Here is an 18,956-nt window from a genome sequence, read left to right on the forward strand (position 1 = left end):
AGGGGTTACAGGTGACCCTCGCTCGTTGTAGAGAGGGAATGCCCTGTGGCTGAAATCGGGTGCACATGAGGGTATGGAGAGCGGGAGGTCAAGGACGACTAAACTGGTGTCAAGGTAGGAAGTTATTTCTAACTGTGCCTCATTGCTGCCAGAAATCGGGAGAGCCAGGCAAAAAAGTGAACTCTTACGTCCTTTTAAGACGGCACTCAATGAACAACTGCCAAATGATGAGCCGGCAGAGAGGACAGCAGGAAAAGTGACTAGAAACGCGAAGTCCTCTGAGTGCCAGATGTGGGGTGCACGCAGCAAGGCCGCGGCGAGGCGGGGAAGCGGAGCCCTCACGCAGCAGTCGCGCAAGGACCGAGGGACCAGGCCCTGCTTCTCCATGAAAGGTGGCTGGCGTGACTCAAAAGGCCACAAGAAAGGAATCAGAAATTATTCATAACCTACTCCCCCACAACTCTTGGCATATGTATCTGATTTCTACAATAATTTTTTCCTGAGCATATGTCTCTTTGGAACTTTTCTATTCTCTGGTACAAATATATCTTTACCAACCAATCTCCCTCCCATGAATTTGCTGCATGGTCCTGAGTAAACCCCTTACTTGCCAGGCCTTAGTTCCAACACCTTTAAGTACACATCACAAAGCTGATGCATAGATCAGAAAGAATGCCCTAGACAGTGCTCCAAAAAGCATGAAATGCCAGAGTCGCATCTTAGACCACTCTCTGGAAAGACAGTCTTCTTTGCGATCCTCCCCACCAAAGCCTTAGACCGGGGTACCATCTTCTCCCCGCTCTGACAGCCACATCTGGGACCTACAGGTATGTCTGCTTCAAACCCTGCCCTGCTAGCCATCCACCATATCCCCTGCCCCCCTGCCAAATCTTTAGGGGGAAGAACCGAGGGAAAAGCTCATTGTGTCTACATGGGCTCAGGCTCATTCCCCCACCACACTGCTCCACATACTAGCGTGGCTTGCGGCTCTGGCCGTAGGGCACCTGTGTCACTCCCCACAGTGCTTCCTTTTGCCCAGGATACCACTTGTCATCATCACTGGACTGTATTTCTCATTCCCATCTACATGTCTGCCCACGCTAGTCCGCCCGACTAGCTCCTTTCATCTCAATTATGACTCAGTTCATGCTTTCTATCTTCTAAGAAGACCCTCCCACCTCGCTACCACAATTCCAGGACCCTGGACAAAGTTCAGTGCCCTCCCTATACTCTGTCACACACACACACACACACACACACACCCATACACCTCAACCATAGTCGCTTAATCTGTTAAATATTAAAGAGATACATTATTATTTTTTTGCTCTACTGCTTCCCAGAGCCTAAAAGGGAATACCTAGGATATGCATACATATTACTTGAGTGAATATTGATTACATGTCCACAATCCTTTATCCAAAACCCTTGAGGTTAGATGTGTTTGAGAATTTGGGAGTTTTTTACACTTTATAAAGGTAGTAAGAGGCACACACTCTGTTTATGTGACACCCCAGCAGAGTCTGAGGGATACCCCACAACCAAACACATTTCTGTAGTGAAATATATCAACAGTCCCACTAAATGGGATAAATAAAAGCTATAAATAGACTCATGTCAATTCAAGTGAAGTCTGACTCCTAAATGAGTTCAGGTGTTCTGCCAAGTAAGTTCTGAAATTGGATTCTAAAGCTTGGGAATTTCTCAATCACAGATAAGGGATTATGGACCTGGCTATCCTTTGGATCATCTGAAGGTAAGGTGAAGGGGCATCATGGGGTGTTGGAATCATGTCGATTACATCACAGTCCTCTTTTCCTTCACAAGAAGAAAAAAAAAAAAAAGAACCGAGGACCACACAGGAAAACTTGCTTTGTCCAAGTTCCCAGGTAATTAACAGCAAGGCATCCAATGCCCTGTTTATAGTCTAGAATTCTTCCCAACAAGCCAACAGTGACATAATGAACGACGCTCCTCTCTGCATTAATCTCATGTCACAAGATGCTCACTGCACTGTCTCTCTCCGCTGTCCTCCAACATGGGCAGTCACCGTGACACCCAGGTAACAGGTGAGGAGAACATAGTCCCTCACACCTATATCCATACAGAGGGCTGCCGTTACCAGTTAACACCTATAGAAATTCTGAAATCTTTCAGAGACTAGAACTTTACAACTAAAGCCATTTAGATAAGAATTAGAACAGTTTATGTTTGGCTTCTGGGAGAACTATAAGATAATATAGTGTTTCCTTCAAGAGTGGCATATGAGAAAATTTGAAGTGGTTCATGGACAAAACCTTTGCATCTTCACAGCCAATATCATACTCAATGGGGAAAAGCTGAGAGCTCTTCCTCTAAGATCTGAAATAAGACCAGCATGTGTACTCTCACCACCTCTACCCAGCATGGCACTGAGAGTTCAAGCCACAGCAATCAGACAAAAAAACGAGAAAAAGAAATAAAAGGCATCCAAATCGGTAAGAAAGAAGTAAAACTGCATTATTTTTAGATGACCTCCCACTATACATAGAAAGCCCTACACTCCACCAAAAACCTATTAGAATAAAGGAATTCAGTACAGTTGCAGGATACAGAATTAATACACAGAAATCTGTTGCAATTTCTATGTACTAATAATGAAGTAACAGAAATTAAGAAAACAATCCCACTTACAATTGCAACCAAACAAATAAGATACCTAGGGATAAACTTATCCAAGGAGGTGAAAGACTCCTCCTCTGAAAACTATAAACCCTGGAGAAAGAAACTGAAGATGACACAAACAAATGGAAAGCTATACCACACACTGGAAGAATTAATACTGTGGAGATGTCCACATTACCCAAAGCAAGCTACAGATCCAACACAGTCCTCATCAAAATAACAATGGCATGTTTCACAGAACTAGAACAAATAATCCTAAAATTTGGGTGGAACCACAAAAGACTCCAAAGAGCCAAAGTGATCTTGAGAAAGAAAAAGGTGAAGGCATCACAATCGCAGATTTCTAGACATACGACAAACCTGTAATCATCGGAGCGCCTGGGGGGGCTCAGTGGGTTAAGCACCTGCCTTCGGCTCAGGTCATCATCTCAGGGTCCTGGGATCCAGTCCTGCATGGAGCTCCCTGCTCAGCGGGGGGCCTGGTTCTCCCTCTCCCTCTGCCCCTCCCCCTGCTTGTGCTCACTCTCTCAAATAAATGAATAAAATCTTAAAAAAAAAAAAAAAAGCTGTAATAATCAAAACAGTATAATACTGGAATAAGAGTAAACACACAGATAAATGAAACAGAACAGATAGCCAGAAAGAAAAACATGCACTTATATGGTTAATTGATCAAACACAGAAGAGGCAAGAATATACCATGGGAAAAAGACATTCTCTTCAATAAACAGTGCTGGGAAAACTGGACCACTTTCTCACACCATAGACGAAAATAAACTCAAAATGGATTTGAGATGTAAATGTGAGACCCGAAACTATGGAACTCCTAGAAGGTAACATTGGCAGTAATCCAGACATCGGCCACAACAACATTTTTCTAGATATGTCATCAGGCAACAAAAACAAAAGGAAAAATAAACCACTGGGACTATTCCAAAATAAAAAGCTTTGCAGAGCGAAGGAAACCATCAACAAAATGAAAAGGGAACCCAGTGAATGGGAGGAGATATTTGCAAATGATATATCCAGTAAAGGGTTAATATCCAAAATACGAAGAATTAAGACAACTCAACACCAAAAAATAATCAATCTGACTAAAAATGGGCAGAAAACCTAAACAGACATTTTTCCAAAGAAGACGTACAGATGGCCAACAGACACATGACAAGATGCTCAACATCACTCAGCATCAGGGAAATGCAAATCAAAACCACAATGAGGTATCGCCTGACACCTGTCAGAATGGCTAATATCAAAAAGACAAGAAATAACCAATGCTGGTGAGGATGTAGAGAAAAACCCTTGTCTAGGAATATAAATCTGTACAACCACTGTGGAAAACAGTCTGGATGGTCCTCAAAAAAAGTTAACAGAGAAATACTAACCAATACAGTCATTCCACTACTGGGTATTTACCCAAAGACAATGAAAATACTAATTCAAAAAGATATATGCACTCCTATATTTATTGCAGCATTATGTACAATAGTCAAGATACTGAAGTAATCCACATGCCCATCGACAGGCGAATGGATAAAGATAATGTTGTGTGTGTACACATACACACACATACACACATACACACACACACACATACACACACATAAACACACACACATACACACACATACACACAATGGAAGATTAATCGGCCATAAAAAAGAATGAGATTCACCATTTGCAACAACATGGATGGACCCAGAGGGTATCATGCTAAGTCAGGTAAGTCACACAGAAAAAGACAAATACCATATGAATTTACTTACTATGAAATCTAAAAAACAAAACAAATGACCAAAAAGCAGAAATGGACCCATAAATACAAACTGATGGTTACCAGAGGAAAGGGGTGGTGAGATGGGCAAAATGGGAGAAGGAGAGGTACAGACTTCCAATTATGGAACGAGTAAGTCACAGGAATGGAGGGTGCAGCTTAGAAAATCGAGTCAGTGGTACTGGAATAGTGTTGTACGGTGACAGTCGCTACAGCTGTGTGGGCACAGCTTCGTGTATAGACTTGCCGAACCACTATGCTGTACACCTGACACCGATGTAACGTCGTACGTCAACTAGGCCTCGATACACTAAGTTTGAAAAAAGCCAAGTTAAAGAAAAAGGTTAATACTGGTACCAGCACGATTTCAATATGGAAAACACCCCAAAGGTAGTATGTGTATAAATGAATTTAGTCTCACCAGAAAGAAGGCCTGTGAACACTGCTCTCCAAGATTCAAAAAGGTATACCCAAGATTTGTGTTACTTCACTGAACATTCCTAACAGGAGGCCTTCAAACGTTTTTCGTGCCGTGGCGCACATCAGACACCGCTAACAGGTAAATGCATGAGGCTGCTCACGGCTGAGGGGACGACAACGCAGGAGGTTCTGGCCCCCCCGGGTCCTGTCTCACTGCTGGAGGTTTAAGAGAATCAGTATCTCAAGGCATTTCTGTAATCTCACGGCGCACACTCGCTGGGAGCCCTGCCTTACCCCACGCCAGGTACTCCTTTCTGCAACAGCAAGGGAGCTGAAGAACAGCTCTGGCTGCTCCCTGCTAGGGAGAGTACACGCGTGGCATGCCCTCATCCCTCTACCCCTACTGCAACCCGCGGGCATATGGAGCCATGCACATCACTCAAGCCAAGACTGACTGTGTTCTCAGAGATGTGTGTTAAAATTATACGAGTATTCCTATTATCGAGATTCTCGTCAGTGTCACGTAGCACACGATCTACCGATCACCGTGTAGTCAGACCCTATGAAGTGTACACGTGAGTATCACAGTTAGCTGTCAGGGGAGAGGACAAAAGGCCTCGGAGAGGTACACAGCCATGGTCTGAGTTAAGCTATGAACAGGATGTCTCCGATCGGGTGTAGTGCCAACACCTAGAGAGAGAAACGTTCCACGAGAGTCCCAAAAAGTTGGCAGCTTCCGGGGTCTCACAGGAGAGGAAGAATGTGTCACTGAATGCTGGGCTGTTACAAGGTTTAAGACCCTGATACTTGAACAATGTTCTGCCAGACTCAGGCTATGATTTCATGAGGTCAGTTGACTGCTCTCCTCTGGTCTGGATCTCTCAATCAGGAACATGAAATTCTGGGAATCAGTGGGAAAATATCCTTCTTCCCCCTCCACCTCCATATTCCTTTCCCCAGCCACTTAACGAAAGGCTGAACAAAACAAAACAAAGCACGTGAAAGAAATGACTCTAATGAATATGAAAAAAAAATTCCCTAATATGATGATTCTTCCCCTTGTTCAAACCTTAATATACACCAGTGGGAAAAAAAACTTGAAATATGGTGGATATCAAGTTGCTGAAGAAAATAAAAGTTGTCATGGTTTCCATACACAAGCCCATCCTGCTTGGGAACAGAAGCACATGCAGCTCCCCGGCAAGCCCAGGATTACTGAGAATAAGTTGGTGTTTGACACACAGGCTTTGGAAACCTATTCTAACAAATAGTTCCTCGACCTCAACCCATAGTAGATGCAGCCTGGCCAGCAAGCATTTTTCTATGAGATACATTTTCACACTGGAATCCATCCCTAAATAAACAAAGTCAGTAACACTGAAACAAGAGAGTGTGTCCACCCAGTCCTCTGGTGGGAAGTGAAGAGGGAAACAAATGTAGTGTGTGAGTGCAGGATTGGCATAAGGAAAGGTGGAGGAAGGCCAACGGAGAATCACTCGAGTGGCCTTATCACTCATTTCCAGTGAACAGCAGGTACCCATGGTTGTGTTACTAAACACTTACTACATGCCAGACACACACAGGGTGCTTCACGTACATGAGCTCAGCTCATCATCAGAACTCTTGGGGCGCCTGGGTGGCACAGCGGTTAAGCGTCTGCCTTCAGCTCAGGGCGTGATCCTGGCGTTACGGGATCAAGCCCCACATCAGGCTCCTCCGCTATGAGACTGCTTCTTCCTCTCCCACTCCCCCGCTTGTGTTCCCTCTCTCGCTGGCTGTCTCTATCTCTGTCGAATAAATAAATAAAATCTTTAAAAAAAAAAAAAAAAAAGAACCCTTTAAAGTAAATACTATTACCGGCAACATTTTTTGGATGATGACACCATGCACGTGACCGAGGCAGACAGCATGACTGCAGAGCCTGAAATGTGAAGGCTCACACCGTACCGCCTCGGAAGAGCCCGAAAGCGGCAGCACGCAGCTGCACAGGGGGCACCCGCGCCGCGGCTTCCCCCGTGCAGGGCTCTGGGCCCAGGGAAAGCCACAGCAAGGAAAGAGAGAAACACGGCACAACCAGGTACTTAGCAACCAAACACAATGAAGGAACAGGATCTGTCCTACCATGCAAACGTGCTTGCCTACAAACTGGGTGCACTGCCTTTTCAAAATTTCTAGCGTACTGACGACAGTGAAGTATACCTGTCACATAAATGACCAAGTTATATGACCTGAAACTGCAATGAAATATAGACTATGAGCTGCATGACGCTGAACAGAGGCTCGAGCTGCTCAGATGATGCTGTGGTCGAAGGTGCTGGAGGATGGATGGTGAAGATTATCTTACTTGGGTTTTCAACCCTTGAGCAGATGACCACAGTATTAGAACAACACGCCTATCGGGTTTCTGCATGTAGAGATCCAAACAAGGCATAACACTGAAAGCTGAGGCTCCAGAGAAAGGGCTTCTGCCTTGGAGAGGGAACATACTACTGGGGGTTACTTGGAAGGGGCGACTCAAGGTCTTCTATCAGACCAAAGCGAAATGGCACAAGTCCACAGTAAGGATATATCTATTTACCTATGCAATCCCCATGCAAAGTTCTGTCCTCGCACCACACTCAACTCAGGTAAGCAGACACAAATATATCCATAGAACTATCAAAGGAGGAAAAAAAGAATACTGTCAGAGAAGTAGGAAAAATCTAGAAAGAAAGGCCAGGGCCTAGACACAAGACTCTTAAAGATGAAATGAACCCCTCCTAAGCTTGCGAGAGAGCAGGTGTCACCTAAAGCATCAGAAAAAAAATCACGGGCATCCTGCTCAGATAGACTGTCAGCATCCTGGAGGCATCTATGACCCAGCCTGGGAAGACTGACTGATCCCATTTTAACATGAGATCTCAAGAGTATGGCCCCTGACCCAATGGTAATGTGGGGATCACCTGTGGCCCTGTTAGAAAGGGAGGTTCTCCGTCCAGACCTCCTAAATCAGAAACTCTGGGGTGGCAGGCCCAGCATTCTGTTTCTAGATGAATCTGACGGACACTCAGTTTAAGAACTATTGATCCAGGCAAACCCCTGCCTTAAGCTGACACCCAAAATTCACCCAGGAAAGGTGAGAAAACCATTTTCCTTTCTACCAATTCCAAATTCGGTATCCAACTAAACATAGGAAGTAAATTCCAAAAGACACTACTGAGAAGTCTTCAGATGTGCAAACGGACTTAATTCTCATTTCCTGTACAGAAACAGCATGAAGTTTATTATTAGCAGCAAATAAATGTAACATTCCAATGAAAACACAAAATGCAACATATTTTTATACTCATGGTTCACTTGAGGATCATATTGCTCCAGGAGAACTATCTGGTCATCAATTTTTATCATGGACTCAGAAACTCAAAGGATACATAACTATAATGACCTTCCTAAGATATTCATATATTTAAATGAGGTACATTTTATATGCAATAATTTCAAAAATATATATTCTTTTAATGACAGCTCCTAAAGCTGGTAAGAAAGTGAAATAGGTACATCGCACCCTGGGGTGAGCGGGATATTGTAAATTAGCACAACTCTTATGAAAAGCAATTTGGCAATATGTGTCAAGCCATAAAAACCTCCATACTCTTTGACCTATTAGGTCTACTTGTTTTCAGATTAAGAATTAATTCCCCAAGTGAAAAAGTTATATGAACAAAGGTACCTACTACAGGCCCCGAATGGAGGAGATGGGATGTCTGAAATATGAAAATGGCTAATAAAATATCACATGACCACTTAAAATAAAAACAGACTATTTCCCGTTAAAAGACACACTCGGATGAAAAAGATACAGAACTGTAACTATACTATGATGATAATGAAGTCAAAAACATACAGGGTGCACAGAGAAGTGGAAAGGCACACGGATGTTAGAATGTAAGGGCAAATTTTCTCTTATTTTTCTTTCTACTCATTTTCATTTTGGGGTAGTAATAACTAAAATATTAATAATCAACCTACAAGTGTTCAATCCCACGTGCAAACCTATTTTGAGTCCAGATAAAGGATTTCCATCTGTGCGCGTGCGCGCGCCTGTGCACATTTATGGGAGGAGGGGGGACTAAAAAGAGAAGGGGAAAATATCAAATTAGTCACTGCCAAGGGACAGTAACTGATTTAAAAGGAGACACAACATACCCTTATCTCCCACTAAAAATCCAACTACACCACAGAAGAGAAGTTCAACCCACAGAATTTTAGGAACCAGAGAGCCACCTAAATGATGACGTAACAGGAAGTCGATCGATCAAACAACCAAAATAGTCCCTCTTCCTCTACCCTTCGTGATTTTTTTCTGCAAAAGAACGTTAAACACAGAACAGATGATGCAAACGACCATTTGTTGAGCTCAATTTTAAACTGATGACTCTAATTTCAAATGGACTCCTATTAAGCACAAGTGATCTTTAAGAGCCACTTGGGTTTATGCCTGTAACACAGGGAACGCGTTTGCAACATGAATTCTTACAAAGCCCAAATCCCACATTTCTGCCAAGCTCAGCTTTCATCGTGCAGGCCTGCTTGGAGCGGCTCCAGCCCAGCCGCCGCTGGCCGGCTACCATCCTGGCCTCGGGATATTAGTTTCCTCTTCACTGGGGGCAAGTTCCCCAGTGCATGGTTTATTATGACGCCAATCCTCCTCTAAATTGTTCGCTGAAATAAACAAATTAAAATTAGATTTTCAGTTCCAAGATGCTCAAGGATTCTTGGGGAGGGGGTAAGCAAATGAAGTCGATGTGTAATTCCAGGCAAAGTTCAGAACTTCATAAATCAGCAAAACAATCTCCCTGTTGCAGATAATTCTCAAGGCACTTTGATGGCACAAAATGCTACTCAGTAAGCTCCCAACGATTGAGAAACAATTACCAAGAAAATGTTCATGACTCCATCAGAAGAAAGAAAAGAAAAGGAAAATTAAAAGAACAGTCAGGTAGCAATGCATGTATGTTTATGTTTAATCTGAAACATTGCTTTTAACAGACTCTCTAAGGGTCTCAAAGCCAGACACACTCTGCTGTTAGAGAAAAAAAAGAAAAGAAAAGGCGGCAGCAGCCTACCATGAAGGCATGCCAATTTGAATTACTGCACACGAAAGCTAGGGTAAATTACCCCGATGCCGCTTGCCTCAAAGAACTTCCTATTCTCTGGCTATGTTGTTCAGGAAAATTATGATTGCCCCAAGAATCTCAAACCTTGAGCATTCACACATTATTTCTTTCATACTTCAAATCCAGGATTCTAAGGAGTCCTAGGAGGGGAAAGTATCTTTTGAAAATAAATATAAATCTAAATATATGGCATTTGCCTGTTTTTCTGGAACAATTTCAGACATGTCCTCTGAAAGAAGACTTCCAGTTGAGAAGACAGAAGTTTATTTAAGTGATTCAAGAAAGTCTGCCATAAAATCCACTTTGTGAGTAGATGGGGCAGGTGCAATTTAGAACAGTATACTTGACGCTTTCAGAATACAATGTACTTCCAGTAAAGTTCAACAGTGTATTTGTGGCTGATTTGGATACATGAAAGACAAGAATAAGTTAAGAGTTTACTGTAGGGGTCACAGGTTAGAAAGGACGGACATAGGCTTCTGTAACTATGAAGACAACGCATTTCATAAAACTTACTCATTGGAGGACCAGCACTAGCCACCCACTCTGGGCTTCCTGAATCTGAATTTCACTAATTCAGAAGATACAGCCTTGCTTCTTACAAAGAGGTGAATTCTGAATGTGTAACCTGAGCCTCTTCTCAATAACCCAAATTTAAGAAGTAAAAATATCTAAAATAGAATTCACCCTTCAATTTACTGAAGCATTCTTCTCATGTTAAATTCCACTTGTGAGAAGAACAAGGGAAGAGAGAGGATGGGAAGAAAGGCAGAACAGGAAGATGGGGAAAGGAAGGAATGAAATATGGACTATCCAAAAGAAAAGCCAAAGAATAACTAGTCTTCTCCGAAATTTTTTTTCCCCCAAGAGTCAGGCAGTGTTTATTGGGGGCTTATACTCAAGCACCAGGGAGGCAGCGCCAGGACCAGATGTCCCAGCCCGAAATATTCTTTTTCAACCCTCATTTCCTCTTGTGTAGCTAAAATATAATGCCATTACATTCCACCTACTAGCCATAAATCAAATATAGATGCTGATAGCTTGATGTATGATTCAAGGAATAAGTATGATTCATGGAACAACGTGGACTTAAATATTTCCTTTGCCCTTTTAAAGACAGCAGAACCAAGAGGACTCAGGGAAGGACATTGCTGTATTAGATCACGTACTTACCGTTGCTGACCATACGCCTGGCCACTTCCCACAAGACAAGTCCAAAGGCCCAAATATCAACTCTCTTGTAAGAATCGAAACAGTCCACCTGGATGGTTTCATCTAGAACTTCAGGGGCCATGTAGCGTTTGGTGCCCACACGGGGGTTGTTCCCCACATCGAGCTGATTGGTACTCTGGGAATGCATGACTGCCAGGCCTGAAAGGAAGAAGACAACAACGTGGGTCAGTTTGCTTCCTTTCTCACACAGGGTTGCTGAAGGATGTTCAAACTGACCCCAATCTGAAGCGCCCTCTTGTGGCAGTCCTGGTCACTGCTGCACTATACCCAGAGTAGGTAATCTCTGGAATACTGTGGGAAGAGGACCTCCGTGACAACAGAAAAAAGAACTAATGCCAGAAACAGACTGAAGCTCTTAGGTTAACACCTGAACCTCTAAAACAAAAAGATCTGGATGAATAATAAACCAATGCACCAAAGCAATATGAGGCCAGTATTTCAAGTCCACAGGAAAACAGGCTCACAGGTTAAGTGGGAACCTCCAAGGGTTTTAGGAGAAGTAAAGCTCTCATATTCCCTCACAGCTCCCAATAACGTGCAAACACAAATTTCCAACAGGATGAGGCAGAGAATTTGAGGTAATGTATTACTAGGTAAAAGGCGGGCTACCATAGGCATTGTTCCATCCCTTTAGGAAGAGCTGCTCACCTGAGAAATAGCCATGCTGACCAAACCCACAGGCCTTTCTCTACAGTCATGCATGCAGACAGCGTTAAACTAGACCTTGATTCAAAGCACAACTCTCATGCTAAATGGCTTTGAAGCACTTTCTTACACCATGACTCATTTCAGAATTCTCCAATTAGAGAGACCTGGCATTCCTTGCCGACCGGGAGGGTTAGGCAGATACATGCATGATTCATTTGAGAATGAAATTACTTTTTGATGTATGTGCTGACCAACTCAAAGTGATTCCTTTAACACTCAAAATAATGAAAAGTGCCAAATTGGAACAAGCCGCCTCTGTAAACCTTTGCAACCCAATGATCCCTTGGGGATCCCTCAAGCCTTCTGTGGAGAATGCTTCTCCTCCCACTCCATGGCTTTGAATGTGTGGGACGATGACTCCTTCTCGCGCCACAGAGATGGCACATGGTATCGCACCCTTAATAATTGGCAGAGAAATCAGCAACTGCATTCACAACATCAGACTGGCTCCTCTTTCCCCAATTCTTCTAATCAACCCCAGTTTCTACGGCCACAGTGAACATCTCCTGAAACATGGACACCTCTCTATCGTTTCCAGAACCAAAGAGCCAAAATAACAGAATATGAAAAGGTGCAGTTTGAATAGATCATGGCAATACTAGCTGGAGCAGTTTAAAAATATGTCCACAAGTTCTTTGAAATGTCTCCCTTCAGGAGGCGAAGCTCAATTCCCCATGCCTTGAGTGAGGGCTGGACAGTCACACACAACATGGCAGAAGTGAATGGAGATCAAAATTAGGACATCAACAGCACCATGGCTTCCTCTCCGCTCTCTCTCAGGTCTCTTGTGTTATGAGGACACTCAGGCAGCTCTGTGGAGAGGCCTCCCAGACAAGGGACCGAAGCCTCCTGCCAATAGCCATGCGAGTGGAGCCATCCTGGGAGTTCCTCCAGCCCTGACGAAGCCTTCGGACGCTTGCCACTCTCATCGACAGCTTGACTGCATGATCCCCACAAGATCCTGAGCCAGAACCAGGGAGCTAAGTCATCCCAAGATTGCTGACCCTCAGATGACTATGTGAGATAACAAATTTGTGTTATTTTAAGCTGCTACAGTTGTAGAGGTAATGTGGTACCCAGTAACAGATAATTATCACGCTACCTAAAGAGACAAAACATCCGAATACAATGTGTAAACCTTGGCTGAATTCTTGTTTGAGAAAACTAGAAAAATCTTGGGGCACAGTCATTAAGCATCTGTCTTCGGCCCAGGGTGTGATCCCAGGGCTCTGGGATCGAGCCCCGCATCGGGCTCCCTGCCCTGCTGGGAGCCTGCTTCTTCCTCTCCCACTCCCCCTGCTTGTGTTCCCTCTCTCGCTGGCTGTCTCTCTCTCTGTCAAATAAATAAATAAAATCTTAAAAAAAAAAAAAAAAAACAGGGGCGCCTGGGTAGCGCAGTCATTAAGCGTCTGCCTTCCGCTCAGGGCGTGATCCTGGCGTTCCGGGATCAAGTCCCACATCGGGCTCCTCGGCTGGGAGCCTGCTTCTTCCTCTCCCTCTCCCCTGCTGTGTTCCCTCTCTCGCTGGCTGTCTCTCTGTCACATAAATAAATAAAATCTTAAAAAAAAAAAAACAGGAAAAATCTGAAAATGGACATTAAATGATACTAAAGAACTATCAATAATTTTAGGTGTGATAAACTGTGATTATGCGGGAGATACATTTTGAAGTATTTAGGAGTCAAGTGTCGTGATGTCTGTAACTTATTTTCAAATGTATGAGCAAAGACAGATGCCCAGCTACATAGAAATAAAGGAAATATTGCAAAATTTTAACAACTGTTGAATCTAGGTGTCGTGCATATGAAAGATCATTGTACTTCCTATTCTTTCAGCCTTTCTGTATGTTTCAATTTTTTTATAATAAAAAGTTAGAAAAACAAATAGAATACTGGTATTTTTGCCTTATCAATAATAGAACATGATTTCTAATGAATGATTCTTAATTTCTGGGTATAAAGTGAAAAATTACACACAAATGATGATCTTAGAGCAGCTATCTTCTGTACCAAGGAATTATTCCCTGGATAGTAACACCTTAACACATGTATTTGTACAAATCCATGTATCTAACTGGAAGGCTACCAGCGAAAAGAAAGAAAAATGAATGACTAATTAGTTGGACTTACTGAAAAACACCTCTGACTCCCTATCAAGTCCATAACCAAAGCCAACAGCTTCCTCAATTTTCCATCTCCCCTAGACCACTGGACTATAACAGCTACCATCTGAATGCTTATTATTTGCCAAGGAAGTATAATCATTTCTGAATTTTATAAGAACCATGCGAGGTACATAGTAATTGATTTGAGTAACATGAATAATACTTGAACACAACGTTATGAACATTTGAAACAATACAGAATTACAGTGCACAGTGTCAAACACTAAAGCATTCCTGGCTAAGCCCCCCAATAGAGGATAAGCAGTCCTGCACTTCGGGCAGGCACATAGACAGATTAAAATACCTGCATAGATATACAGGGTGATAACTGGGAAAGCCAGGATTCAAGTCCAAACCACCCTGCTCCAAAAGCCAGGGCATGGCCATAAAAGTCCTCTACACCACAAAAACTTAAGAGCCATACCCTTTCACTGCTATCCTAAGTATTTTTCTTCTCACACTTGCAAAATATCGTAAAATAATTCTCAGCAGGAATGCAGACTTTAAAGAAATTCAAAAGAAATACATTTTCCAGACATGTCACATCCTTTGTGTTTAAAAATAAGAATAAATTTTATCATTTATATACAAGAGCTAATATTGTCCAAACCTTTATCAGCCTCACAATAACTACAATGATATGAATATAATATAAACCACGTTTTAATCAAATGGAGCGAGGACTCTCAGTAGTCCACTGAAATGAATAACCGATAATACCATTCAGTTCTCATTAGCGTAATTATTCAGCCAATATCCAAGTTGCATATGGTTTTATATACAGTGTCACTATAAATGAAAATAATCTTATTTATAATACAATTAAAGCTACACTGAGCATTACCCTAACACCACAGGAATGAGATATCCCAGCAGGACAAATTGTGAACTGGTTCAGGAATTTTTTTCCTCTTTCTTGACTGATACTTTTGCCATGGTTACAGAAAAACAACTTTAGAAGCCATTTTTATGATGAACTCATCCCATAGGTTTTTTCTTTTTTAAGATTTTATGTATGTACGTATGTACGTATGTATGTATGTATGTATTTGAGAGCGAATGAGCAGGAGGGAGAGGGAGGGGGAATCCAAGGCAGACTCCACACTGCACGTGGAGCCCAGCACAGGGCTCCATCTCATGACCCTGAGATCATGACCTGAGCCAAAACCAAGAGTCAGACACTTAACCAACTGAGCCACCCAGGTACCCCTCACTCCATAGGTTATTTTAAATTTGTGTAAAGGTTTGTGAAATCAGAATGCTATAGACTACTGGTTGCCCCTGAGGGTGGGCTGGTCAGGAACTGACTGAGCAAGCAGTTTACTTGGAAGTGAATTTCCAAGATAATGCGAAGGTCTGAGTTTCAATACAGATTTGGATTTTACAGCACTTGTCAAAACTGTGAGAAGGTATTCCCTAAGATTTGTGTATTTTGCATGAAATTGGAATTTTACCTGGAGAGAAAAAAAGTCAAAAATAATAGGCTGCAGGGCACGACAGAGTGGGATACACGCTGAAGTCGTCAGAACAAAGGGCTCTTTTGTCCGCAGTTCACTTGGGAATGTACCAGTGATTAAAGATGGATTGATGAGTGGGGAGGGACGGATATGTGAGAAAGCTTACGAACAGTAAAATTTTGATGGGAGAATCCAGGTAGTGGGTATATAGCTGTTCACAAGGAAGTTCTTTCAATCTGCCTGCGTGCTTGAAAGTCTTCATAACAAGATGTTACGGGAGGGGGCATGGATGCGACCTAGCTAAATGATGGACTGCAACAAAAGTAAAAACTGTAATTAAAAAATATTTTTAAAACTTTACCCAAATCTGCTATGCAACACTGTCCATTCTTCTTAACCAGGATGTTTTTGCTCTTTAAATCTCGATGAGCAATGGCTGGCTTCCCTTGGGTCCCAAATATCTCTATGTGCAAATGTGCGAGACCACTAGCTATGGACAGCACTATTCGCAGGCAGCTAACAGTATCCAGAGTAGTGAGCTGAAGATAGTCATACAACGATCCCATTTCATGGTAATGTGTGATTAACCACAGCTGGGTACTGGAGTGTCTTGATGTCATGTCTGAAGCAATAAAACCTAGAGAGAGCAAGAACAAAATTAGCAGACATATAAGAATTTCACATTATAACTTAGCATACAGAAATAGTGACCCATACAATAGATACCACCTGTAACAAAAAATAACTAAACTAACCAACTACCATGAAAGGAGGTTTAGAGAGGCATCAACAGAAAAACATAATACTCTTAATACTACCAGTACCAAGGTACTGCTAAAGAATAGGAAATGTCCATATTTATTTTCATTATAAATAATCCTTTAAAAAGATTTTACATTGCTTTACGATTCAGATAGGAATAATATCTTGGTGTTTATCCGTGATGATAGTATCAAACTATCATGTTCATATTCCAAGTGCGATTACTCATCAGTCACCCAAAAAGAATAAAAAACATAGAATCGAAACACCTGTGTTCTAGTATTTACTGTGCCTGTGATTTGTTGTATAACACTAGACAACTCATTTAGGTTCCCTGGATTATCTTCGTTCAGATATAAGACAAAGGGATAAGTTTATATTAAATGACTGACTACTCATCAAATAAAAAAGAAACCAAATATAATAAACATCTATGATGCTCTTTGTCAGTCACACAAGAAAACCAAGATGATAGCGTCTGTTGCCCAGAAAAGAGGACAGATATAGGAAGGAAAAATTACAAGATCATGTAACGAATATAATGAAAGTACTGGTAGATCTGCAAAGGGCAACATGAGTCCAGAATAGGGAATCCTAGTAATTCAAACAAGATGTCACAACAGGCTTCCATTGAGAAGTGATAACTGAAGCGGTCTTGAAAAGAAGTGAGATTTGACAGATGTCAATAAGGAGGTAGGAGGAGATTTTCCTAAACATTCTGAGGGGACCCTTGAGCAAACTGAATGAACTCTAGAACTTCCAACCTACAAAATAAATTGTGATGTGTGTGCTTGCCTTTCCTGCTACAGACATGCTTTCCACCCACTCGCTCACACATTCTCTCTCCATATATGTTTATATATATTTATACATGTATTTTTATATATACATAAAAAAATACACACACACCCCTAATGGACACATGTACAAGCAGTGACATCTGGGACTTATAAATAAAAGAATATTAAAAAAAAAAGACAGGTATGGCTTGAGGCAGGATTAAAGGACTTGTGAAAGGATGCAGGAAAACAGAAACACGCAGAACACGCCTCGCACTTGCACAGAGCGTGATTTAAAGTCTGTGCCACTTTCATATACATTTTTCTCATAGGATTTTTATCAATACACCAGGAACACAGGTATCATTATAGTCTGTTTATAAATAATGAAAGTGCTGCTAGGAGATGCCAAATTACGCATCACGTCAGTTAAGTTGTCGCTGATCCCAATTTTGGTGCTGGCCACCTGGGCACACCACAGCTTGTGCAGGAAACTCTGGGAAGAAGGAAGTGTCCCCTATTTGATCATCGTCATCATCAACAATAGAAGCAGCTAGTAATTACTGGGACTAACAAGGTGCCGGGCACAATTCTTCTACACACTCTGCACGAGATCCTCCAATACACAGGAAGGAGGCAGACGACAGCGCCGACATTAAAGCTAGTAATGGTCCCCGAAAGCCTGGCTCTAGAACCCATACTCTCACCCACAATGCCAGACCGCCCCCAAACAGGCTGACTTCTACTCAGAGAAAGACAATGTGACACTTGTATCCAGTGGACATCTGCGAAGTGAACAAAGTAGTTTCCGCACCTGGACCCCTACATCTCTCTCCCTCGCCCTCCGAGCCAGTTCCCACGGGCAGCCTCAGACTCTCACTCCATCCTTGTCTCCAGTCCATCTCTGTGGCCCCACAGCGATTTCTCTTGGGGCCCTTCACTGGCCATGATACGAATAATCGAAATGTGTACTCAGTTGCTAGTTATTCTTACTAAAGAAAACATTTCTACTTTATCATTTTAAACCAAATGATATGAACTGTTAATGGCTTTCAAAAATAAATATTCTAAACTATAAGTACCACTCAAAAGAAATGAAATTACTGTTGTGTATTTATGTAGCCTCTACTGATTTCTCTGCCCAAGGGAGAAGAGCCTCTGATTAAATAAATAAATAGATAAATAAATAATAAATAAATATTTATGCTCTCACCTTCCCTAAGCCCCTTAGGTCTTAGAGGAGGATTTTGTCTGTCCCGTTAATTATGCTCTAGACCTTCCGGAAAAATAACTTTTTAACAGGCAGGATTTTTTTTTTAACTGTTTATCTCCCAAGTGTGAATTACAGAACTACATTTGTTTCAAAATGCTAGAGCATTTTAATGGCATTTTTGCGTTTTCGGTCAAAGCACTCTAGTGTTAGTGAAGGCTGAACACTGGCACAGCCATTGGATGTGTTCATAACGGGGAGGGAAAGTGATTAGAGCAAAAGCCTCTTAATTTAACGGCCAAAGCCATCCTTCTAGGCTCCTCAGGAAGGAAAATAAAACCCAAAATCTTAAGTGAGGTCATCCATGGCCCTTGTGAGCCTGTCCCTGGCGACTCTCCCAGGAGCCAGGCCCCGGGCAGCTATGACAGCTGAGGACTGAGGCCATCACAAAGTGGGCCCGGGGGCTGCAGAGCACGGGGCCCCAGAGCTGGACCGCTGGCTGCCAAGACTGGCTCCACCATTTCCGAGCTGGGTGACCTCACACAAGTCCTATAAAATCTCCACCTTGGTTTCCTCATTTGTAAGATAAGGATAACGTCATCAGCAACCTCAAAAGGGGTACTGTGAGAA

The 18,956-nt window shown here is 42.3% G+C and overlaps 1 protein-coding gene across 7 annotated transcripts in view; it reads right to left on the reverse strand.

Moving 5' to 3' along the window:
* The window catches only part of ACVR1 (activin A receptor type 1), a 128,965-nt gene that overhangs the window by 8,886 nt on the left and 101,123 nt on the right, over nt 1-18,956 (reverse strand). For all 7 annotated transcript variants that reach the window (XM_087860890.1, XM_045781575.2, XM_045781559.2 and 4 more), the window contains 2 exons: nt 15,937-16,212; nt 11,188-11,385 (listed from right to left, as the gene is read on the reverse strand). In XM_087860890.1, coding sequence (XP_087717016.1) covers nt 11,188-11,385; nt 15,937-16,212 — 474 coding nt within the window. The remainder of the gene's footprint in view (nt 1-11,187; nt 11,386-15,936; nt 16,213-18,956) is intronic.

Source organism: Ursus americanus, chromosome 1 (assembly GCF_024610735.1).
Source record: "Ursus americanus isolate L20-20 chromosome 1, mUrsAme1.1.p, whole genome shotgun sequence".
NCBI classification, from domain to species: Eukaryota; Metazoa; Chordata; class Mammalia; order Carnivora; family Ursidae; genus Ursus; species Ursus americanus.